Below are 16,351 nucleotides of genomic sequence, written 5' to 3' on the forward strand. Positions count from 1 at the left end.
GCACTGTTCCCAGATTTCTCACGTGGGAATGCCCTCACCACTGTGAGTTCATGTGCAGAGATGGTCTCAGCATGAGCAGCAGAAGTTTTGCAGCTGCTGGAGCAAGAGGCTGCAAATCTGAGGGGTTGTAGGTCCAGGTGCCAACAACAACTGAAGGAGACCAGAGTCTGAGGACCTGATTGGATGGACAGTGTCCAAAACCCACTGGGGCAGAAACCTTTTGTGTGTGCTTGTGTGTGGAATCCACAATCACCCAGCCAGGAGGAATGTCAGCGAGACACCAGGGCTGCTCAGGTTTGCCCATCTGTGTTTAGGAGGGTGCTGGAAAAGCCCTCTGTCCTCCTGCTGGTCCATAGAGCTGGCTGGGTGCCCTGCCTCACCACTAACTGGGCTTGGAGTTACAGAAGCAAGGCTGCCACACACCAGGGCAGGAGGAATGCCCTTACGTCTCAAAGCCCCACCAGCTCCAGCCACTACTAACAGTGTGATTTTTACAATCATTATCATTGGACACTCTTGCACACTCCTTGTGAAGGACACAGCAGCTCTGGTTACAAAACAGACTGACCCAACTCGTTTTCCAAAAAGTCTCCCATCAATCATCTTTGTATCTATGTACTGTCAATTTGTTCCTCTGGGGCAAATTCTTCTTCAAGTAATTCTTCAAGACTCAGGATCAAAATGAAAACCCAGGGGAGTAACTTTTCACTGCCAGCTGTGCACAGATGTGCCCCTCTGCACTGTCCTCGCCTTTCTGACTCACGTTTCTCTGGTGACAGCATAAGACCGTCACCTCTCCAAGTGGAGAAGGAAGAGGAACTCAGTTCCAGACAGCCACTCACAGGCTTCAGCTTCATGAGACTCAAATAGCATTTTAGGCAGTCAGGCCTTGATATTCATATGCAATAAGCTGGCTGCAGTTTGTGGCTTTTTGACCCAGAAAAAGAAGATGCTCTTCCTCTAATTGCAAATATTTAGCTTCAATCCCCTTTCTTTTAATTGGGTACTCATTTACCCATTCTAGCCCTGCCATGCTGGTGTTATTAGAGTGCTTAATATTCAAAGCACTTGAGGTAATAACATCATGACTAAAAAAAATTACAGTGGCCATGCTCTGCTGGTGCAGCCCCATCCACTTGACTGCTTCAAAAGCACAGAACAGATGCAACAGGGCAGAATTTAACTCCATCGCTTAACAAGAGTATTAAAAGCTTCAGTTTCTGGGGTTCTTTTCCTTTAAATTTCATATTAACCAGGTGCACCACTTCATTTGAAACTTCTTTGTTCTGTCTGGCATAAAAGCTTACCCTCTAAAGCTCAGCAAGAGACAGAGCATGGGTCCATTCTCATTCACCCAGGAACCTGATCACTGTATATTCTATCTTCTCCTCTCTTTTGCAGCAGAAGAGCTGCAATTATAAACATTTGTCATTACCCTAAACATGTGAAGCTGGAAGAAATATGATTCTTACACAAAAGATGCAGGCTGTACGTACCAGATGAGAGGTGGATGTGAAATTAGCTTGTAAAGCCAAGGTCTCTGCCATTTATTTTTATCTGGAACAGATACATAACAAAAAAACCTGAACAAACAAGCGGTCATCTCTTTGGCTATTATGTAATTCCACATAGTTCTGCCTGGTGAGAATCTGGATGGCTTTATCCCTGTACCTTCTGAAGAAAATTAAGTCCTCAGAATGCACCTGTTTCCCTCACAAATCAGCAAAGTCTAAATGAGCTGTAAATGGGAATAGAAGCCCAGCAGTGACAAGAAGGTCCAATAAGGAAACGCAGTCCCACGGGTTCCCACGGCATGACTCGAGCCATACTGCAGCACACATCCCCAGCCACACCACTTCCTAGACAGAATTGCTTTGTCCTCGTTCCAGAGACACCTACACAGGACCAGTCCTGCTGTATTTTATGCCACCACTCACATCTGATCAAATATTCACTCCAAAGTCTACTTTTCTAAGAGACAAAGTGTCCAAAGGCCAAATTAAACTCAAAACGTCTGCACTAAAGCACAGAATTCACAAGGGAGACACTTTCAAAACAATCATTCATGGGGATATTTCAGCAGGCCTCCTTAGTTACTTGTAGGAAGCTACTGAGGTTCAAAGTTACTGAAAACAACCAAAACTGTTCGGCCTTCTCTGTCTGTGCTGTTGCCCTTTTCCATCACACTTGGGGATGAACAATTTCAAGAACTGGTTGAAGAGGGCAGTAATTCTCCCATACATATTTTATTATGTGTTCTTCTCACGAAGTTGGTGAAAAAGTGACTACATTTGGACAATTTGGGGACCCTCAGTCTTTCTATCTCCTGATTAACATAGGCTTTGATATCAGGAAGAAGACTGCTGTTAAAGCTTGGTCCTGGGCTTGAGAAGGAACACTCTGCCAGTCCTAGGGACTGAAGCTCTGACTATAAATTTCTTTCACAGAAGAAAACTAAATTTTCCACATGGTAAGAGCTTGTGGATTTGTTGTCCCCTGTACCAGTGGTGTTAACCAAAAATTGGTGGCTGCTGGGTTCAAAGCTGGCACAGTGGTCAGGCAATCTGAACCACCAACACCTCAGCTTCTTACTGTCCCAATGCTTTTGGTAAGAGAGATAAGATCTTGTCCAGAAGTTTCTGATAAAAGATTTGGCAACATTAATTGTATGTGATGTCTTTTGGAAGGAATACCTAAAAGAAAAGAGGGGCATTTTGTCATCTGGCATGGATGTCATGTTTCAGCAGGGTCTTTTATTGAAGTTCCAAAATAAAATAATCCCACAAGAAGGTAGGTGGCCAGTTCTCTCAGCTGCCTGCTGCAAAGGAAGGGACTCTGGGCACAATGACCCAAACTCCCAATTTACTTCTGACAAAAACTCAGTCTTATGTAAGACACATATCCTTCTGCAAGTCACAGAGGTTCTAGGAGTAAAGCATGGCTGCTGCATTTAGGTTTTGCCTCAAGGACATTCACTTTGAGAATGAACACCCACCTTTCAGTTTGCACCGCTTTAATTTTAAATTCAAATCAGTTCATTCCCACGTGCTAAGCTACCATGTAAATCTTGCTGGGGTTCTCCTTGCATGTTGTTTCTTGTAAGTCTTGACATGTTAATTTTAATAATAAGACCGAACACTGTTTTCTAGAAGAAGACAAAAGCATCCACCAGTTTAAAGGGTGCAGATGTAAATCATAAAGCAGTGCAGATGTGAATTATAAAGCAATTGAGGCAGGACCTGCCACATTCTCAGTAGTACCATGTTCTGTCTCCCCAGTTTACCTACAAGAACAATGCTAGAGGGAAGAGTGAAGCAAATAATTTTTTAGAGAATACAAAGCCGAACTCTGAGATACTAAAATCCCTGATAACAAAAATCTGCCCGAGTGAGCTGGTAAGCTCAGACCCCATGGAACTCCAGAAGGCACTCTCCAAAGTGGCATGTAAGTGCACAAAAAAAAAAATGAACTTTAACAGCACTTTTACTCGAGTTAGCTTCTACTTTTGGCTGCTCTTGTGATTTCTCTTTCCTTTTAGTGAAGTTGTGGAAAACCCTGACCAACCATGTGATGTCTGAAGCCTCCAATTGCAAAATGCCTCTTGCTTCATCTTCCCTCAGCCTTCAGACAGATCTTCAGACCACTGAAACCAAAGCTACTTTGAAATGTGACAGAAGTACACCCAGAGATGGTGCACGTTGTCTCTAACTCCTCAACACCCCAAGCAGGACATGACCACGTATGTGCAGAGGATAAATCATTTCATCAAATCCCACTCAGCATACAGAAAGTTCTAGTGGAGGGTGTCAGGGTGAATTGCAGCCAGACCCTAACACATTCTCTGAGAGATGGAACAACAAAGACCAGAGCTCAGACTCCCAACAACTCACTGTGACCACTTCTTGGCACATAAATTAAAAAATGTTTTAATTGGTATCTCTCTAAAACTTCCTTCCTCAGTTACAAGTTTTCACAGCAGCAGTTAATAAAATGTATTGTATCAAAACATTAGCTAGCATGAAAAATAGTGAGGAGATCATAATGTTTAGGTTTAATGAACAATACAGCAAAGAGAAAGAAGAAGGTGATGTTCTGCTCACACAAAGACTCAGTGACCAAAACTCACTGAGTCAAACTCAAGGCTCATTTCTAAAAAAGCTCCAGGTCAAAAAAACCCCCCAAACAAACAAGCAAACAAAAATCAAACCCCAACAAAACCAAACCCACAGTAACAATGGGATCTGCTTGAAGAAAAACAAGTAATGCTGAAGCAAGGTCATACTCAGCTGGAAAACAGTAGAAGGATCAGACAAAGGGGCTGACCAAGACCTGTACCCAATAACCTCTGTTTTATGGAACACATGCAAAAGGACACTGGGAGTTATTTATCACTTAATGAAACACTGTGAACTATTCCAGAAACAGTGACTACGCAGTATATTTTTACCATCTTGACACAGCCGAAGTGTTGAAAGAAAAACTGCACGGATTTTATCAAGGTTAAAACATGTGCTTAGAAGCCCTCTGCTAAAAAATCATGTCTCATTTTTATTGATTTTGCCAACATCTTAAGCTGCTGCCAACGAATCTACACAGTACTTGCCTAAAAAGAACCTTTTACCATATTTGCCTAAAAAGAACATTTTACCAGCATCACAGTTGGTTGCAACCGGCCTAACTTGTTTATTCTTCCTAACATATGGATCTTAATTTGCACACATCCTCCTCTCCGAGATGAAAACACGCTCTCAGACAAAGCAGGCAAAAAATGGTCGAGAACAATACAACCCATCTGTCAGAGAGAGGCGAGGGGGGGGAAAAAAAAAAAAAAAAAAAGCAAACTCTCGGAAAGTGGGTTTTGCTCATTCCTGCTCGGCATCTTTCCCTGCCTCCTTCCCATCTTAGCAACAGAGCCTGGAGCAGCCAACCAGGCAGGAGCGCATCCCGCCGGGTTACTGCAGTGCATCGGCCGCGAGTAACCGCGCCGGGCGGGCATGCGGCACCTCCACCGCACTGCACCTGCCCCGGCTCCCAGCACGGATCAGCACAGCGTTCAGGCCAAATCCTCCCTCCTCTGTTTCATCTGGATGTCTCCGGAAGGGATGGGAGAAGGGGGAGGGGGGGGGGGATCTTTTAAATGAAGTCGTAGAAAGGATGCTGCAAAAAAAAAAAAAAGGAAGAAAGAAAGGGCGCCCAACTGAATAAAGGAAACGGGTCGGTGCGAGCGTGTGTACCAGAACTAATTCCTAAGACAGCACCGAGGCAAATGAGCAAAGCCCAGCCTGTTTAAATCTCTGCTGATGGTTTGACAGCGGCTGAAGTTTCCATCTTATGCAGAGAACGGTATTAACATAATATACAGCCCTCGGAGCTGGAAGGCAGAGATCGCGCTGTTCTGATGACACTATCTCGGGCTGTGACGGCCACTTTTCGCCTTTCATGAATACCAAAGAACCTGCCAAAGACTCCATGTTCCCCATCGGACACCTCGGAGCCCCCCGGAATGAGCCCGGTCCTTCCTTCCTCTCCTCCCGCTGCTGCCGCTCAAAGCTGCGGAGCAACAACCTTGACAGCAAAGACAGCACCTCTCCGGTTTGTTTCCAAATGTCTGAGCCATCAGAACAAACCCAAAATAGCAAGAAATACCGCGTTTTCTGCTGAGCATGAATTTCTGTACTGCTCCTAAGCCACTCCACGAAAATCCCCGGCTGCATTCTGCCCGGCCGGAGCACGTTCCCTCAGAGGTTACTAGAGACCAAATCCTACCAGAACTCACACTCGAACGCGGCACAAATGACTCATTACAGTCCTAAAAATAACAACGGAGAAATTTCCAACTAAAACGCTGCCTAATTAACCATGAATACTGAGAAGTGTGAGAGGAAAGAAAAAAAAAAAGCAAAAGCAATCCCTGAGTTGTTGTGTTTTGAAAGCAAATTTATCACTGCTTTCTTGCTGGATGCACTCCATCAAATAGGCAGAATATTTCTATTTCCATCCTATATTATAGCAAAGCCACCTAGAAAGAATAGAGCTAATGTCTTTTCATGGATATATAGAATGTATATATATCTTTTTAAAGTAAAGCTGAATGACTTTGACCTAGACAGAAAGCTCCAAAGCACTTTTCATGCCCCCTTTGTATAGGAGACTATACATAATTCATCCCCAAACCACAATTCAGATTATTTCATGGTGCTTTTAACAGAAATGGCAGAATCCTGAGGCACTGACTTTTCTAACAAATCCTCTTGCAAACAGTTTTCAGGCAGTCCTAGTACGAAAACCTACACATCTATAATCTTTCTATGAACTGGTAAAACCAATCTCTGTGTTTCTGTGATTTGCATTTCAAACTGCAGTTTAAACACACAGCTCAGAAGCCAAGATAAGACCCACTTTCATCTCTTTCTCTAACCTTAGATAAATGGCTTTGTGACAAGGCAGTGAAACTTCGGCCACGTTCTGTTCTAAGCTCTGCAGATCTTGCTTTTTCACATTTAAGGATCCACACTGGATCTAACACAGGACTCTCCTCTTTCTCTTTCCCTCCAAGCTAGCTGGGTCCTTCATCCTAAAAGAAAGGGGAACTATCCTGGGGCTAAGCAGCCCTATTATTTCTATGTGTGCTGAAGTTCCCTTTTTCCAGCTTTGCCAGTCCATGTTAACCTCGCAACAGTTCCTCCAGGAGTCCTGGGGCTTTCTGAAATCTTGAACCTCGCTGACCCACAGAAAACCCCCAGGACATGCTCAAACATAGACTGGATTCAAAGACCGAGACACATTTTCAGTTCTGGAAGATCCTTAACCTCACAAGTCACTCAAAAATCTCTTTACTTCAAAACTGAAGGAACAGTTGTTTCTACCTGTTGACCAATTCCCTAGAAGCTTTATGGGGAAAAGGCCAAAGTCGACTGAGACCTTCTGAAACTTGTATCTCTTTAACCTCTTCAAAATTCCCATTTTGGCAACAACTCCCACGGAATGGAATGGGTCAGATACAGCTGCTTTGATCAAGGACTGACCTGCCATATTCCTTCCCTGTTAATCCCACTGACCTCAGGGGAAATTACACCAGGAATTAATCAGATCCAGAGTCACACCAATCTCTGCTACAAATTTGATAAAGCCTCATAAGGAGAGAAGCATTTATCATATAAAACTTAGAATCAAAATGCCCCTCCTTGTATTTAAAGAGAAAATTATATTTAATAGTTTAATTAGGCAGTTTAAGGCTGAGACAAAAATCAATGAAAAATTCCAATTTGAAGTCTACTATGTCTTATTTAGCTTCTTTGTTGTTGACAAGCAATACAAATTCACCTTTCTTTGGGCTTTTAATGAAAAGTAAAAGACATGACATACCATGAGTTGCATTGTCTGAACAATCAAGCTAAGTACAGAACACAATGGCAGCACTACTAATTATTCCTCCTTCTGCTAATTTACAACCTAACCTTAACATTACTTTGCAATGCCATTTTAACTGAAGGGAATTGCTCTTCAGTTGAATTCCTCTCCAACATGCTGGCACAAATTGTCTTTGCAAGGAAACTATACTTTCTGCCTTTGTGATCTAACAGTCTTGAAAGGTTTTAACTAATTCATTACAGTCGTAGAGGATGATGTAGAAATAGTAGATTTTCTTTTTCAAGCTCCATTTCAGAATAGAAACACCATTAATTTAAAAGGCGTATTTTTGAAACAGCATCCCTTATCGCTTCTTACCACAACCAGCACCCAAGAACAACGTGAACTGAGAGACATCTCCTTTCTTTTTTTTCCCCAGCATGTTTTCTGCTACTCTTCTCATAAAAAGTGAATTCCAATATTTCATATTACAGCAATGAAAGAGACTTTTAGCACAGGGTATCCACAAGGAGTGCTGAACTGCAGCCACCACCAGTGTTTGGAGGCACAACATTGCCCTTCTCTTGGGCACTGCAAAGTCCCAGTTTCCCACTGGAGCAGAAACCAGTATAAGGCAGTCAGAATAGTTTTACATGTAATGCACTCAGCTACAAATCCATCAGGTTTAAACAGAGATACCCCAAATTACACACAAAATGAAATTCTACTTGCAGAACCGCTAAAACATTCAAAGAATCTGAACTGTTTGGTTCCTGCCTTCATTGGAGACTATTCAGGCAATTTGGTTTTTCATTTCTCTAATGGAAAATCTTTTCTGTTAAAACCAATATATTGAGCCAGTCTCTGGGGCAGGGAATGTGGCTGTGAGGAAAGTCTGGTTTCCGTAATCTGACCAGCAACTCACTGAAACACTGAAGCAAAAGACCTTCAGAGGTCACCTGGGCCAGCCTTCTACTCAAAGCAAGACAATCAGCAACTCCAGATCAGATCAGCTGCTCAGCCAAATCTCCCACACTCCCTGGCCATGGAGAAAGCCCCACTGTCCCTGGCTGACACATCCCAGAGCTGCACCTGGGGAACAGGTATTTATTTCCTGGGGTCCACCATAAGCCACCCGAACTGCAGTGTGTGGCCATGGGCTCTCGTTAGGTATCATCTGGCACCACTGGCAGGAGTTTGGCTCCTCTACTAGAGGGTAACTACCCTCTAGGCAGCTGTATGCCAGAGTGAGACCATCCCCCAGCTTCCCCCTCACTACACTGAACGAGCCCAGACTCCTCAGCTGCTCTTTGTAGGTCCCTTGAACAATTTTTTACCCCTTTGTCAGACCCTTTCCAGCTTCCTAGTATCTCTGTTGGTATGAGGCACCCAAAACCGATCTAATATTCCAGCTGTGCTCTTACTGATGAAGAGAAGGATAATGACTTGCCTCCAGCTGGCCATGGCCTCAATCACAGGGTGTGATTCACCTTCCTGGCTGTGAGAGCACTCTTTGGCTCACACTCACTTGGCACTGAGTGCAGACCTCCCAGGTCTGTTTTAGGTCCTTGGCAAGCAGAAGAGAGCCAAGTGCTGCTGGCAGACAGCAGCTCAGCCACTCCAAGGCTGTCCTTGGTGGTCCCAGGAATGACACAAGGTGTGGGACCAGGTGAGGAGGATCTGAACCCCTGCAAACAGGCAGCCAGGAAAGTTCAGTCTCCTCTTTCAAATCCAAATGTCACAGCCAGTCATAGCCATACCCCAGAGCTAAATCCCTCCACAGGTCATTTTCAGCTGCAGGACATTTTTGCCAGGACATTGTTTTGTTCAAGCCAAGTCACCCAGGCACGTCAGTAAATGTGAACAGAGGTTTTTGGTATAGAACCCCTCAATCACTTCTGGCCAGTGAGAAAAAGATCCAGTTAGAAATCTCAAGCTTCTAAATCTTAAATGAGACATTTTGGCATAGCTCTATTTCTTGGAGGACAAAAAACCTTCAATGTTTTGTGTTTGTTCTGATAAGATAAAGAATAATTTTGAATGTACCAAAGTTGCTGCCAAACCAAGTTGTTCTCCTATGGACAATGTGGCTCCATGCAATTCTAGCAAATAATTAAAAGAAGGCCAGTGTGTCCACATTCAGTTTTGATGTTGAAAAGCCCATTAAAGCATGAAATCTGCAGATCTTTCAATTGTATGCACAGCCTGTCCACATACAGTAGCACTTTCATGGCAACAGCTCCAGTTCTTTTCATACCACACATTTTTAGACTACTGAAGCCTTGGTGTTGTGATAATAACACAATTTACAGACAGCAGCCAACTACTTGGTGAAACAATTTCAAGTGGAACCTTTAAGCCAGTGGACTTACAGTTTCAGAGCCAGTGCAGGTATCAAGTACGGTTCAGGTGAGCGCTGCACTGGCAGGGCCTTATCTCATAAAAGATCTAAAGCACACAACCATACAAATGTACATTACTGAGAGAGAATTCCTCAAGGAAGAGCAATTATATCATTTAGTACACAGAATCCTCCTGAAGATTTCAATATTTTCCCTTGGGCATACTTCTTTTCTCTGGCAGGAATTTACTGCACGACCTAGTTTTCCTTTCAGAGAGGACTAGTCACACACACCCAAAAAACCCCCCAAAACTCTCTAGGAAACACACGGTTACACAAAGCAAATGAAGGTATTAAAGGAATGGTTGCCAAGCAGAGGAGAAAGGACAGAGCCACCTTTCAGAACTGGAATCAGCCAAGAATATATAAAAAAGAGAGTTGAGAGTTCTTACTCCCAACACTTCTCTTTCCTTAAGAAGTGCCCAATACCTTTTGGTATGGCCTGTGTTGCAGGCTGCGAACTCTTTGCAGTGTGTATCAGCAAAGGAGCTACCCAAAGAGCATCCTGGTCCTTGACTAAACCACAGGATGACTAAACCACACCACTGGCAAGAGCCAGTGATTTCATCAAAGAAATTAGAAGCTTAGAGAGACCCATCCAAGCTGCAGAGAGACCTGTAGCTCACAGCACTTCTTTCCAAACATAGCCTTTAAAGAAAAGAATATTTTATCCTGGTGTCTAATGCCTTCTGAAATTCTGAGATACTCGCTGTTCTGAAAGAGTACTGAAAAAACAACCATTTCACAAAACAGCCAACTGCAGGAGTAAAAAACAAAGCCTCCTCATTTCCCCCACCCCCATCTTTAAACTCCTGCATGCTCTACCCACCCTCAACAATAAATTGTAGACAGGCAGGATCACAGGACAGATATTTGGCAGCACAGCAATACTATATTTACATCAAATACTTAAGAATTGGGAGGCAGAAATAAGCAGTTGTATGAACTACTGCATCTACAGCTTCTCGTGGATGAAACCTTGTTTTCCTCACCTTTCTTTCTCCACCACGGCCCTTCCTGGATAGAGTAGGACAGTTCTTTAAACTCAATGTTCACAGCTGGCCTACGGGGCAGGTAGGAGAACCTGTGAGCTTCTGTCAGAGCATTGTCCACTTTTTTTAGGTGTCCATTCATGAGTCGAATGTCCTGGGTGTCTGTGCCATTGGAGACCACCTCGTCCACTGAAACACACACGGACTTTGGCTCGGCCATGGTGCAACCAGAACTGCTGCCACCCTGCAGGGGAAGTGCAGAAAGTTCACAGACTTTTGTTTAGGAACATGTTGCAAAGCCTTCTGCATCAGAGGAATTATTCTGTAGACAATGCAAGAATCTGGCACCGTAATGTGCTGAAAGGTGGAAGAGGAGTAAAATAAAGCAATCTTCTGTTCATTCTGCCTTGACAGAAGAGGTTAAAGAGCTCTTGCAGCACATACAGTCCCTTTAGCACTAGTTTTCCTTTCAGATCTTGCACCAGATTAATACATTTATAAGTTTAGTCCCCATTGTATTTGGTTTCTCATGCACTTAAGGAATTTGGTTCTCGTTACTCTGATTCCAGAGCTTGGGACAGAGCTGAAGGGGGAAGGGAGCTGGCTGAACAATTACTTGTGCAGACATTTCAAAAGACAGCCACTCAGAATGTCCAAAAGCTCTCGTTCCTCTGGATCAGCCTATGCTTCTGTAAAGGTGAAATGATATTTCTTAGAATTTTGAAATATACTGTTTCCTGCCTCCCTTTCTTCTGCACTGACTGTTCTGGAGACTTTTGCAACCTGGGACAACAGTAAAAGTAAAAAAAAGGTTTTTCTGGAGGTCTTTTAGGAAAGCACAATGCTTTGCACCCAAAATCCTTGAGTTCTTTCCATGCTCAATAGTGGTAACTAATGGCAATCTTATCAGCTACATAAACATACAAACCCTGCTCCAGTTCTTGCACCACTGACACTGTAAGGTCAAAGTTCTGTGCTCACAGCCATACCTCTTGCTATATTTGCCTATCACAGCATTCGGTGCAATTCCACTTGGCACTTTTTGGACTACATGACTACATCTCCTTCCCCTTCTCCCCTGACCATGACAACAGCCTTCCTCTTCTTTTTTTAAATTATGCATACAAAATCTGGATTTTTTTCCACTCCTTTTACCAGCACAGGTGCCTTGCACCAATATGAACAGGATGTGTGTAAGCTCAAAAGAAAAAACAGTAATGAATTTTCTTCAGCTAAACAGAATTTTGAACAGTTCAGAGGCTGTTGGCTGTCATCTGTTTGGTGGATGTCATAAGCAGAGCTGAACATCTGCACAGTTGTCTATTAGGAAATTTCGTATTTTTAATGCAGATTCATATAGGAAAGGACTTCTGTAGATGGCTTAAGTGCCAGGCTTTCCATGCTAACACATCTGCCCAAGGATATACAAAGTTATCTCTTGGAAAGCAGATGTGCTGCACTACTTTTCAATGCATGAATGCAAACAGAGCTGCGGGTCCTGCCACTGTTTCCCTCCATTTGTCCAATTCAGATAAGAAGTGACATTGCCCCCTCTTCCCTGTGCCACTTCCATCCTCTCTCTCATGGTTCCTGGTCTTCCCATCTTTGCTGTAACAGCAGCACAGCTCAGATCAGTCATTTGTCATGAATGCTGGCAAAAACATTAAAGAAAACCACAGTCCTACATAATCACTGATGAAAAAAAAGTACTCCTGCATAACCACTCCATAGCTGGTGTCTTCACATTCTTTGTGCACAAGCCCCAAGTTCTGGGAAAAAAAGCAGCTCTGCTCACCACATTTTCTCAGGGAAGAGATTTTAATCGTGCTCTCAACTTACTTAGAGGTCTGGTATCCAGTAACACTTACTGTCAAATTCTTAAATAGTTGACTGCCATGGTATGTAATTTGAACATAACAAGAGTAATGTGAAACATCTTAGAACTCAACAATTAAGGCAGGGGAACTTCCCTAAAACCTAAGAGAAGGTGAGTTAACAATATTCTTCCCTGAATGTTTCCAAGGCTTACTATGGCACTCATAATCTGTTTTGTTCCGAGGAACCACTGAGCACCTTCACACATCGGAGGGAATATCCAAACTCTAACTCTCAATGAGCAGGTCACCTTGATTATTCAGGTGACAGTCAGAGCTTCTCCAGTTTAGATCGATTCAAAAAGAAATACCCTTTGGACAAGATCCTTGCCTCTGACTACTCAATTATCTGAAAGCATGAAGCCAACGACTTTTGTTATCGGGACATTAAACAATTTCAGTCACTCTGTGCACCGAGCTGCCTGTTCACACACCTGCCTCCTCCAGGGACCACCTGCTACGGGTGAGGATCCCCCCGGAGCACCTGGCACGCTCCAAACGCCTCCCGGTCTTGGGATCACCTTCGCTTGGAAAAAGCCGGGCAACCACGTGGCTACGACAGCCACGGACTTACCCAAGCCGTGTGTAAGGCACAGACACACCTGAACCCCCTCCGTAGGCCCCAACACCCGCGGCCCCCTCTCTTCTCCGCTGCCGCCCCGCAGTGATGCCCAGCCCCGCACGCCGAGCTGTGCCCGCACCGAGCCCTGCGCGCCGGGCACCGCGAGCGGCCGCTCCGCAGCACCGCGCTCACCTCTCGGCTGCTTTTGGACAGTTTGGGGTATTTCCCATGTAGTTTGATGGAGCCGCTGAGGAGCCGGGCCGCTCCCGGCGCCCGGCGGGGACGGCAGCGCCCGCGCGGTCGCAGCAGCAGGAGGGTCCTGCGGGCTCTGCCCGCTCCGTCCCCCGCCGGCCCCGGGTGTTATGCAAAGGTTACGGTCCCTCCGCAAATCCGCTGGGAAGCCGGCGGGGCGCAGCGGCGCAGGGAGCATGCTCGGCGATAATCCCCCCGCCTTAGCTACAGACAGAGGTAACTAGCGGTCAAGTCCCGCCGTGCGCCGCCGGCCGCTCGCACACTCGCATCCTTCACCCCGCATCCTGCACCCCGCATCTCGCATCCCTCATCCTCCATCCTGCACCCCGCGGCGGGACGTAGCCCCGGACGCACCCTCCGACCCTGCTTTTCCCTCGGGAAGCGTCTCGGGAGCTCCCCGCGGAGCCCTCGCTCCATCTCCATCCCCCAGCCCCGCACCTCGCCCCCCGCCCGGCGCTCGCCGCGGCCCCAGGGAGGGAAGGCAGGGCGCTCCTTACCAAAGCGCTGCCCAGGGAGAAAGCCGCCATCAGACATGCCATGTGCACCGCTGCCCGCCCGGCTGCTGGCGGAGGAGCCCTCGAGTGCCGCCTCTCCGCCCCGACTGGCTGCGGGAGGCGGGCGGGCAGGGATGCAGCTGGGGCCGCCCCCGCCCCGGCCCACCCCTCCGGGGATAGGGGGAGCGGCGGGGTTGGGGCACCCCTCGGCACTGGGGAAGGTGGGCAGCGTGTTCCCAACACGCCGGTGGCCGTGGCTGTGGCTCTGCCGAAACACGCGGCAGATGCTTGTCCCGGGGACTGGGGCACCGAAGGTCGCTCGCCGGGACATCATGAGAGGGGCTGCCAGCACTGTCCCCACGCTCCGGGCAGGGATGGGCTTTCTGATGGGCTTCCGGAGGCATTCCCTGAGGAAACGGACAGTAGAAGCACCATCTAATCTCGCCTCTTGCCATCCCGCCTTCACGAGGACGAGACGGCTCTTCTGGCCCTGGGACTGCTACCCACCGATTTATGAGCAAGCCATTGTAGTCAGGAATGGAGAGAAAGAAAACTTGTCACTGAGTTACATACTCCTCACAGCAAAGACCTGAATTTCAGCGAGGTCACACAATCACTAAATCGCGGAATGGTCAGGCTGGAAGAGACCACAGTGGATCACCTGGTCCCACCTCCCTGCTCAAGCAGGGCCATCCCAGAGCACACGGCACAGGATTGTGTCCAGATGGTTCTGGAATATCTCCAAAGAGGGAGACTCCACACCCTCTCTGGACAATCTGTTCAGTGCTCGGTCACTGCACAGGACAGAAGCTCTTCCTCATGTTCAGGTGGAACTTCTTGGGCATCAGCTTCTGCCCGTTCCTCTTGTCCTGTTGCTGGGCGCCATGGAGCAGAGCTTGGTTCATCCTCTGACACCTCCCTGCTGACACTGAGGTCCTGCACATGAAAGGCAGTGGGTGGTGTTCACATGGCATTGGGGCTGTGCTGCACTGCTGGCTTCAATCTTGATCCATGTCTAGCCTTTGAGTTAGATTTATTCCCTGTGCTACCTGGGGACAGAAAGCTCTGCCTGACCAGTTTGCCAAGAAGCCAGATGCTGAAAAACCCACCAGCCATCTGAGCGTTCCCATACCTGCTGGGACTGTTTTAGGTGTGTGCTGAGGCTCCCTCTCAATTCCTCTGGAAGCAGCAGAAAGAGGGGATAAAATATAGCAGGAATCTGAGAACTGGATTCAAAGCAACTACCAAACATTTATACAGGAGTTCATAATCTGAGAGGAATCTTCTAATCAGGGAGCTTCCCACCGTGGCTGGAACTCGTGTAGCATTGTACAGACACGGGATAAGCTTCACAAAGCCCCTGGGAGGCAAGTAAGTATTTTATCCCTGCAGAGCTGTGGAGGGGTGTTTACCACAGGCAGCGCAGCGCTGCAGGGAGGGAACTGCTGCACAGAACATCTGTGCCAGGTCAGATGGGGTCCCTGCCCTGCAGTATCCTCCCTCCTGACAAGAGGGAGATGCATGCTACATGTGCAAACAAGCGCTTAAGCACAGGGCTGGCTTCTACCAAATGTCTGCCCGATGCTCTCCCAGCCCACAGCTGTTCTTGGCTCAAGGATTTCCTCATGTGATTGTCTCTCCTGAATGTGCTAGTAACAACCCTCAGTAGGAATCTCTTCCATGAGGAAAGATTCCCCCTTGGAAACATGCAAAATTTATCATGCACTGCAACCCATTGTCAAGGAATAGTGTGGAGACTCTCTAAGCTCAGTCTTGGATTCAGTCCTTAGATGTTGCAGGAAGTTATTTACTCATAACTCATTTATTGGGGAAGAAATAGCTACCTGCTGGAGAATACCACACCAAACCTGGATGGGCCCATCCAGAAGTCCTCACTGAAGGCTAAAACTGTGTTTGAGTAGACATTTTAAAGACAATTATCTCCTAATTTTAGGAATAAAGAGAAATTATGACACATTCTTCCAGTGAGGATCCCAGGGTTTTAGCTAACTTGATTTGGAGCATGTGTCTGTAGCACCCAAAATTTATTCAAGCTTGTCTCTTGTATTTACACTTAGAACATTGTGAAAGCTGCATCATCTCCATACAGGACATGAAAAGGGCTGTGAAATACTGATGTGTATGTTTAAGGCACTTACAGGGTAAACCAAAATACTTAAAAACATCATTATTTTAACTCTGAAGGGGAACTAGACACAGAGAGAGAGGAAGCCATACCCTGATCCTAGTGAATGTGTGACACAGACCCAGCACGATGTTTGCTATCCTCTGTTTTTACTTCCTAAAGGCTCAGAGAGAGGCAAGGAAAGCAACATAAAGGCTGGAGCGAAACTGAAATGTACAAAAACTGAAATCTGCTGCACAAACCAAAGTTTCAGCTCTGTCCGTAACAAGTTTGTGGTACC

General features: G+C 46.0%; 1 protein-coding gene across 3 annotated transcripts in view; it reads right to left on the bottom strand.

Annotated features, from left to right (window-relative positions):
* ABCG1 (ATP binding cassette subfamily G member 1) overlaps nt 1-14,175 on the bottom strand; it is a 52,908-nt gene extending 38,733 nt beyond the window's left edge. Inside the window, exons 1-2 of one of the 3 annotated variants that reach the window (XM_039553098.1) lie at nt 13,929-14,038; nt 10,744-10,987 (exon numbers count right to left, since the gene is read on the bottom strand). In XM_039553098.1, the coding sequence (XP_039409032.1) occupies nt 10,744-10,987; nt 13,929-13,970 (286 nt within the window). In that variant the 5' untranslated portion in view covers nt 13,971-14,038. Of the gene's footprint in view, nt 1-10,743; nt 10,988-13,371; nt 13,564-13,928 lie in introns of those variants that run through there. The other 2 variants (XM_039553103.1, XM_039553111.1) reach the window with 2 other exon arrangements.
* Between the last annotated feature and the right edge of the window lie 2,176 nt (nt 14,176-16,351).

This window comes from Corvus cornix, chromosome 1, assembly GCF_000738735.6.
Source record: "Corvus cornix cornix isolate S_Up_H32 chromosome 1, ASM73873v5, whole genome shotgun sequence".
Lineage (NCBI taxonomy): Eukaryota > Metazoa > Chordata > Aves > Passeriformes > Corvidae > Corvus > Corvus cornix.